The sequence below is a fragment of the Osmerus mordax genome, chromosome 16, assembly GCF_038355195.1.
Source record: "Osmerus mordax isolate fOsmMor3 chromosome 16, fOsmMor3.pri, whole genome shotgun sequence".
In the NCBI taxonomy this organism is placed as follows: Eukaryota; Metazoa; Chordata; class Actinopteri; order Osmeriformes; family Osmeridae; genus Osmerus; species Osmerus mordax.
In genome coordinates, this window is record NC_090065.1 from 3056408 (window position 1) to 3065954 (window position 9547).

Below are 9547 nucleotides of genomic sequence, written 5' to 3' on the forward strand. Positions count from 1 at the left end.
TCCGGCAAAACCAATCTGTGATGGAGGCCTATTCAACGGATATTTGTATACGTTGACTGTGTTCACACGCTGCACTTAGGGAAGGAAACAGGTGTTTTCCTCCAGGTGTTATCCCACAATCCCTCTACAGGTGAGGAGAGAGAGAGAGAGAGAGAGAGAGAGAGAGAGAGAGAGAGAGAGAGAGAGAGAGAGAGAGAGAGAGAGAGAGAGAGAGAGAGAGAGAGAGAGAGAGAGAGAGAGAGAGAGAGAGAGAGAGAGAGAGAGAGAGAGAGAGAGAGAGAGAGAGAGAGAGAGAGAGAGAGAGAGAGAGAGAGAGAGAGAGAGAGAGAGAGAGAGAGAATTGCTATTCTGCCAGTATTTGTGTGTGTGTGTGTGTGTGTTAGTATGTCTTGTGTGTGTGTGTGTGTGTGTATGATTGAAAGACAGATTTAGCACAGCTGGTACAGGTATAAAACAAAAAGCAAACGATAAAGTTAATGACCTTTATCATTAAGCTAACAAATCAGTAACCTATAAAAAAAATCTACCTTCAGAAACTCACCATTAGCAAGAGAAGGAAAGGGTCCGACGTCATGCTACATGTATGAAAGGCATCAGAAGAGAGCTCAATTCCGACTACGAATCAAACACCGTTTTATTACTTCTCTTTTAACACCTTGCAATACATCAAGAACACTAAAACTTGTTCAGAGACCGCTAAGAATAAAGACAAGGTTAAAAGAAAAACACCAAGATTAAAACATGGTTCTGCTCATAAGTCTTTGCTGCTAAGGGGACACCATGTTACTGATCATAAATCTGACACGGCGACGCTTTTATGCCTGTTTTTAATTGACCAGTTAAGACTGTGTGGGCCTCAAGCCCAGCAGGACTCTGAGGTATTAGTGTCAGGTGGTCCTAACGTCTCTTGCCTTTGATGAGTTTGATTCATTGCCTACATTTTGTTTTAAAAGAGGAAATGACATCACGTACAACTAGATTCATGTTTCTGTCAAACTGCGGGTGTACTGTATAGATAGAGAGATGTGTTGCCAGTGTGTTCAGTAAGACTTGATTATTAGCCTCTGTAGTGAAAACAAAAAAGATGCACACTGCAAGATTGTAATCTATTGTTTCACAATGACCGTAACATGCAAAACAGGGTCAAGGAAACCCAGTATGCGAATTCACCCCTGTAAAAATATCATCCAATCCAATGAAGTGGACGTGGAGGTCGAATCTATACAGTATAGCTGCACATGTGGATGTGAGCCCAACAGTGTCAGAAGGTTAAGAAGTTTCAGAGCCCTGCGGAATGTTAACAGCAATCCGGCAGGAAGTAGAGTCTTTTCAGAAAGCCCCACAGAAGGAGGAAGGAGAAAACGAGAGCGAGACCGAACTAACTGTTTCTCTAAAGTTCAGCCAAGCAGGAACCTATAGTTTGGGGTTTCAAAGAGGGTTTTCTTCTTCACAGAGAGGGAAAGTTGTTTGTATTCCACAGTCATTCCCAGAGCGCACCAAGAAACTGACCATTTCGATAAAAGCTGCTAACATGAGTCATATTAACGTCCTTAAATCCTAACGATGACCTTTCAGGGTCAAACCTAAACAGATTCAATCGGGGTTACACACAGGCAAACCACTCAGAAGCACGGTTCACCAAGCTACACCGGAAAGCTGTGATGGGGCCGTTATCTAGGTGACAGGGAGACTTGCATCACGATTTCATAATCAGGGATTACCATACAAATTAAAAAGATAAAAGACTTCAGAAATGTTAGGACCATTGTTGTGGTTTGGGATGTGCAGGTCTCTACAGGTCAAGCACATGTCGCTGTATCTGAAAACGTCAGCGCTGAATCCTGTGGTATGTAAACAGTCACGGTTCAATCAGTCCACAGGAAATGCAGGATTGGGTCTGGTTTAATTTTTGTTCACAGCCATAGTTGCTCTGGTGCCCTACATACTGTGGGGTTCAGTGTAAAGAAACTGGCTCCAGATACATTGCAGACTGTTCTGGCGTAGATCCAAGATGTCTACCTCCTTGAGTAGGTGTTATTTCAGGAGTGGTGTAAAAAGGTTTTAAATGAGCCAGCAGTCATTTTTCATGGGAAGCCAAGCTGTCTGGAAGTTTTTCCTTTTTTTCTTGTTTAGGTACAAAGTACATGCTCTTTAATGAAGGATGAAATCTGATACACACGTCATAAAGTGAGTTTTTTTTTGTCCATTCAATCACCTAAAGTACATGGCCGACACCAAGAGCTGTCATTTAAACTCATGCACATCCACACTTTCTCTTTTCCCCTTTGTCTCACACACACACACACACACGCACACACACGCACACACACAGACACACACACTCCATCCCTTCAACCCGTTACAAAAGGAAAAACTCTTATGAACTGATTACGCCTTTTGTAATGAATTCAAGAAGTCGTGGCATAAAGAAACTGCAGACTGAGCAAGCTCATACCAGGACCAGGCCTGCCCCCTCTCAACGGGTTAGAGGACAAGGACGGAACAGCTCAAAACGACGAACCTGCAACGTTTAGAAATTCCATCTAGCTGTTTCACAGGTATTGTGTTTCACTCTTAAAACGAGCCAAAAGCGAGAAAGAGGGGAACTCTTAAACTCCAAAATAGCTGTCGGCTTTATGAGAGTGATATAAAAACACGTTTGGATATGATGTGGGGTTAATCCATCATTTGTTGTGGCATCTCTGTGAATGGTCATTATTGGGCTGTTATGTTCAATGCTACTAATGACAAATGCAGACAGTTTGGGGGCTGTGGGAACAGCAAACAACCGATAAAGCTGCATTCAAGAATGCAGTATTTCACAGGATGAATGTTCTTGCTCCTGAACATTTTTGTGGAAACAAAAATTCTACTTCACTCTGTACTTCCTCGTGGTTTAAGGTAATAGACAAGGTGCTTGGTCCTCCAGCCAAACTGACCTCTGATCAGCTCCAGAGAGTGAAACTACCTACTCCCTAGGCAGTTTAGAGGCAGACTTCAGACTGAGTAACGAGACTAGTGTGATTAGTGACATGCCAGGTAGCCTGGCTCCTGATAGGTGGAGCCAGGGAGCCTTGTTCCTGATAGGTGGAGCCGGGTTTGACTTGCGTTACCTTGAGAAGAGACCGCCCCCTAGCTCAGCTAGTTCAAATAAACACAAGCCTGTTCAACCGACAGCACTGACAGATATGAACCGCTGACTCTGGCTGTGTCAACAAAGACAGGCCGGCTGGAAGATACTGTGGTTGGCTACCAGAAGTAGACCAAAGTGGTCTACACCAGGGCTGCTGAACCCTGTTCCTGGACACTACCGTCCTGTAGGTTTTGATTCCAACCGTACCCCAGCACACCTGATTCTAATAATGATCTGGTTGATAAGCGACTAAGAACTAAAGAAATGCACCTTTTATTGTGCATGCCAGATCTAATCGAAATTCTTGTGTTCACACTGTTGGGCACACATCCTCTGTTGGTAAGGAAAGTTTAGCTCCTTGTCAAATGTCCTTTCCTTTAAGACTGGGGCCTTTGTTTCAATGTAGATTAGCAGAGAGATATGAAGGCAGGCAGGCAGATATTTGAGACTATTGTGTGAGCATGCTCCTGGTAGAGTGTTCTCTCTCAAAGCCCACTGCAACTCAAGCCCCACGGATAGCTGTTATCATGCGATTAGAAAGGCCACTAACAACCTAACACTACCGATTACACGTCTAACACCTGAGGGGAATCGCTCTTTAAAACATTAACCACTCCCACACAAAAACACGTCATCTGTGTAAAGATAGCCAACTTTCCCAACTGTCAAGCGGTAACCGACAGGGCCTGAGATGGCAGGCTTGGGGTGTGACTCATGGAACAACTCTCTCAGGTGTAGCACACCCGCATCATTGGGAGGGAGTGGAAGAAGACGTCATACAGGTTTCACGGATCAAACTGTCTGCTTTCAACACAGTTCACGTTCCTGGTTCATTCATTCCTTCCTTGTCAATTAGTTGCAGACAGCAGAATTTCCTTTGCAATATGTGATGAAAACCATAGTTTCGATAAGTTTCAGTCCTAGTTTTTGCTTTAAAGAAAAAAGCATGCATCTAAAGCAGTTGTTGGAGTAATAACACAGGTCAAATGTACTGCTTAACATACAAAACACACTTAGATTAAAACATACTGTATTCTAAAAGTTACAACGTTAAAGACATGAGAATGTCATTATAATGCACATCTATTACTTTCCTCAATCAACATTGTCTTCTTGGTACGTGCAGTTATATACCTGTATGGTGTTTATACATCAACAAGTTGCCATTGTGAGCCAATTCCGTGTTCATAGACAGCTTCCCCCACTTATGTAGGTTTCCTATATACTTTGCAGCTATTTTTAGCAATATAAGGGGACCTCTTCTCAGAGGAAACTTGAAAAAAGGTACGGAAATGCCACAGTTCTACTTGGAACGACTCCAAACTGCACTAACACCGCTGCATTTCCCACATCTCAATGGCCAGTGGTCAATGTATTGAAATATATATTTTTTTAATGTAGAGCATAGTATAACAGGGAAGGTAGTTTGTGTGTGAACATGTTTTACACTTCACAAAATCGAATAGACAATGATTAACCAGTTACAATGCACGCTATTACTTTTTTGTTTTGCGAGCTTAAGTTTAGATGCAACTTACCTCAGTAAAAAAATTGTCCATTGCCCTTGATGTTAATCCTCACGGATCAGTGTATGCAAATAGCGCATCAAATGCATGTGTGTGTTCAGAGCGCTGGAATTGACAATAGTTTTAGTCCATGTTGAAGAAGAGCTGAGGTTTCGGGACAAGGAGCTGGACGAATCTGCTGTTCAAGCCTTTTGTTTAAATGGATTACAGTTGTGGCAAAACACCATATGTCCATAGAATCTTCAGAGAGCGATGACTTCGGTTCTCCTCTAAAAAAAAACGCGACTGTAGTTGCGCTCTAGCAATTTGTGTTCTCACCAATTGCTGGGCGCTGGGCACTTGGTCTGCCGGTCATGCACACGTTCGTAAATAGTCAAACGTGCTCAAGTTAAGTATAAGTGGCGAGCCAAGTTTGGAGCGACTCCACCGGTAGATACCGTAGCTCCACCCAGCAGTCACAGTTTGGCGTGGTATGGAAGGCTAATCTCAGGGACAGCCTCTCTTACTCCGCCTGCTGTCTCGAGAGGAATTTGAACCCCTATCCCAGAAACAACAGGGCGTCTCATCCTCAAAGAAAACACCTCATTAAAAATAGCTAAATAGACGTTGATGTTCCAGTTTTAAAAAAAGAAGCGAAATAAGCAAGCGCTAATTCATAGGCTACTTGGATATTGATGACAGTCATGCTTTTATCCGAATATTTAATAATCATGTGTAGTTGAATTTCTTCCACTTCTTTCTCATTAAAAAATGTTACTATAAGAAGTCCCTCTATGGTGTTAAAGCTCAGAGTTCCTTTGGGAAACGATCTCCGAAATAGAATATTCTTCCACTTACGACCCATGAGGTGCCATAGGTCTAATGAGTATTTCCCAAATTACAGGGTACGAGCAGTCCCGAAGGGCACCATTCAAGTTAAATCAGATAATGATTAGTTAATAACATGCACTTACAAAGCCTTCTCCTTAAACCTGTTGTTTTTTTCCACGGAGTATAAGAGTAGAAACTTTGTCGAAACGTCTTATCTAGGCCTAATTGAATTTCTCCAGGGTGTCTTTAACGTCTTCTCCAAGTTGTTATAAAGAAGACTATCTCGGACCCCCGCTATTTTAGCCACAGGCTGCCGACAGAGCACATGCATTCATCACCTTCCCAGCCTCACTCCTGTGAGAGTTGTTAGCCTGTCTCGAGCCCTTTGACCCACGAGCCACATTTCTAATAAAGGTTAACTCCCCCCATGGCCTGCAACAATTATTTAACTATAGCCTGAGGTTCATTGGACCACATTGCTGCTAATGCGTTTGGCATGTTTAGCTGCTGGTTTGTTTTGTTGACTGTCTATGTCTTGAATCAATGGCTGGCTGAACAATGTTCTTTCCAGCTTTTTTTTCTCCAAATATAATCACATCTCTTGGCAAATTGGTTGTTGCCTGGTTGTTGATGCTGAAGACATTGACACCTTTTTCAGGTTGTTCCCAGATGGAATTGAGTTGTCTTTTGTTTGTCGCCCTCAAAAACACTTTCTGTCCTTGTTGGAGTGTCACTTTAACTGCTTTGCTTTAGGGTAGGACTATCTCCGAGGTGTCCAAGACACAAAACCACTTTATAAAGGTCAGTGAACTGGACGATGTTTCTCTGCTGACCATCCCCTCCTCCTCTCAACAAGTCAAATCACACAACTTCCCATGAATGACAGTGTCTAAGCTCAGCAAGGTCGACAGGGAGGGCATGTCAGCTTACGATTAGAGCCCACCTGAAAGGCCTTGAGGCCCACCATCGAAGAGACACTTAAGAAATGATCAACTTCTCAGTCTTGTCTCTAACCACTGTGCTACAACCGGGTGCTTAACCTCAGTGCTGAACCCTTGCTTTCCAGATTCAAAATGACACATCCCAAATCACTGACTCAGATGCAGTTATTCAGAGCTAGTTATACAGATCTTCAGATGTATTTATTTACCAATCACCAATCAATACCCTCACATAGTTACATGAACCTTCACTTCATCAAGTTGCTGTCTGAGGTTAGACGATCAATGGTAACAATAGTGTCCTTGTAGGACAGGCTTAAAGTTTTTAAGGAAGGACAGGGACAAGATTAAAGAATTGAAAGAATATATCAAAGCAGACATATTCAGCCCTTGGAACAGTTAGAGTAAATGACTTCAGAAGCACGTCGGATGAATGCATCTCTAGTCTACATCTAAAGCAGGAGTGATGTAGGAGTCATGTAGGAGTAATGTAGGAGTCAGGTGGCTGAGCGGTGAGGGAGTCGGGCTAGTAATCTGAAGGTTGCCAGTTCGATTCCCGGTCATGCCAACTGACGTTGTGTCCTTGGGCAAGGCACTTCACCCTACTTGCCTCGGGGGGGAATGTCCCTGTACTTACTGTAAGTCGCTCTGGATAAGAGCGTCCGCTAAATGACTAAATGTAAATGTAAATGTAAAGCAGACATATTCAGCCCTTGGAACAGTTAGAGTAAATGACTTCAGAAGCACGTGGGATGAATGCATCTCTAGTCTACATCTAAAGCCCCCTCTTGCTAACTCGGCGTCTCCCAAACAGGATGAGGAAGACAAACATTTCCTGCAACCATTTTAGACTTCTTCTCCCAAAGATGCCAGATAACGGGTTCATCCGCCTCTTAGCCGGGTTCCCGTCGTGTGTCAGTGGTGAAGCCAAGAGAGACTTCCTCAGCTCATCACAGGGAGAAAGATGAGAGAAACTGAAGTTTTAAAAAAACAAGAAAGAAAGCTACAAGAGGCTAGTTTAGAAGGAAAAGGAATTTCCCCCAGAGGAGGTGGAAAGGATGGAGAGATGAGTGAGGTAAACTCAAAGAAAATTAGATGGAGAGAAAGAGGGAGAGGGAAAGAGAGAGAGTAATTACTCGCTCTCATGGGTGTCACACCCACTCCCTACGATTACCAAGGCCAACGATGACACATCAACTTCACAAAACCGACGAGAGATATGATGATTAACCCCTGCAAGCCACAGGGTAAGGTTGAAGTGACAGAGAACCGTGAAGGTGGAACTAAGTCTTGAAGTAACAGAGAACAATGAAGGTTGATCTAACTTTGGAGACATCAAGGCATGTCTGTGGAAACATGTGAAAGCAACTGAATATGAGGTGAAATACATGGAACGAAATCCTAGAGCGCAAAACAATTTAAAACTAGCATTAGGATTAAGTGAAAGTTTGTGGCGTCAAGAAAATGTCTTGACATGTTTACAAACTCACTGGACCACTTATTAATGATCAAATACAGTTTACATCCCGAAGACAGCTGTGATACTTACACTGTAAACTGAATGTTAGCCTCAAAGAAAGACTCACTAGCACCAAGAGAATCCCTCGGAAACTCCCGACATTAAAATGCTTTTTGAGGTTGTCTTTAATCTCTTAAAGTGCAGTTGCTGGCCTTGAGGTTTAACTTCTGTGAAGTTCTATCAAAAGGAATGATGGATGTTCTACAACACAAAAACATAAAAGGAAGTGTTCTGTTTTCTGTATGGTATACAAGTCCCCCCAAAAAAGTTCAGTGAATTGTGTGTACTCTTTGGCATTTTTCCAACAGCTGCTGTGGCCTTGGCAACGCATCAAACCACCTGTTGGATTGGTTTCTCATTCAACCCGGAGAGCAGCTTTGATGAGTGGAGATACTGGCAGGAGTACTAACTGTGTGTGTGTGTGTGTGCGCACGTGCATGTATGTTTCATACAGTCAGGTGGCTGAGCGGTGAGGGAAGCGGGCTAGTAATCTGAAGGTTGCCAGTTCGATTCCCCACACTCTTATCCAGAGCGATTTACAGTAAGTACAGGGACATTCCCACCGAGGCAAGTAGGGTGAAGTGCCTTGCCCAGGGACACAACGTCATTTGGCACTTCTGGGAATCGAACCGGCGACCTTCTGATTACTAGCCCGATTCTCTAACCGCTCAGCCACCTGACTCCCTTATTTTTAGATTTGCACACACACACACATACACACACACAATCTCACACATTGACTTGTGGACTGTTCAAATTATGCTGTGATTACATTTCTGCACACCCATTACCCCTAAGTCACTGAATTCTGTGAGAACCGTTATCAACAGAGAGAGAGTATTGTATGTAGAGGGAGATGGTGGTTCTGGACATTCACTTCAGTGAGAGATGGTGGAGAATGGCACATCAGTTTATTTTCCTTACCCATAAAATCAGATTTAAAATGCTTCTTCAATTCGCTTATAGCCTACTTGAATGAAGATGGTGACTATGAAGGTGACTTATGAAGGGGGGGGGGGGGGGGGGGGGAATCAAGACAGATTGTTTTGTTGTTTGCTGAGAAAGGCTGGACAGTCTTTTGTTCTACACAGCAAAGCAGTGATGTTGAAGAAACACAGGCTCGGGTTGCACCAGGTCATTTCTAACGTCTTCCATGCCGCTTTTTGACCTCGCTCTAATCCCAGCCTACTTCCTGTTGAAAGGACTCCGGAATGTGCGGCATTCCGGCATGTGCTCCAGTTCCTCACCCTGGAAAATTGTTCTAGTTCTGTCAAAGCAGCTGAGACAGCAGCATTCCGTGTTTCCCTGTTCGGAATAGGTTCTTTATTACGAGACTAGAGGAACACTGTCCACCGATTTATTCAGGGCATGAATTTGATGATGCAATTCTTAGCGTGTTGCGTGCATAGCAGTTCTTGGATTGATGCCGTTGATATGAGTATTTTTGGGATGTCTGGAAACTGGCTAACAGTGGGTTATGCAGCACGTTTTGTTTTTTCCATTTGTTTCGACTGAAGTCTTTGGGTATAGCGCAGTCTAGTGGCCGTTAATTGCACTATCGTTATTGACGGCAAAATAAGAGGTATTTCATAGGTTATTAATGAAAACATAAAAACGT

The 9547-nt window shown here is 43.3% G+C and overlaps 1 protein-coding gene across 1 annotated transcript in view; it reads right to left on the minus strand.

The window, feature by feature from the left end:
* The window catches only part of myo10 (myosin X), an 82092-nt gene extending 77160 nt beyond the window's left edge, over positions 1-4932 (minus strand). Inside the window, 1 exon segment of the mRNA XM_067252778.1 lies at positions 4672-4932. Within this exon segment, the coding sequence (XP_067108879.1) occupies positions 4672-4692 (21 nt within the window). The 5' untranslated portion in view covers positions 4693-4932.
* Between the last annotated feature and the right edge of the window lie 4615 nt (positions 4933-9547).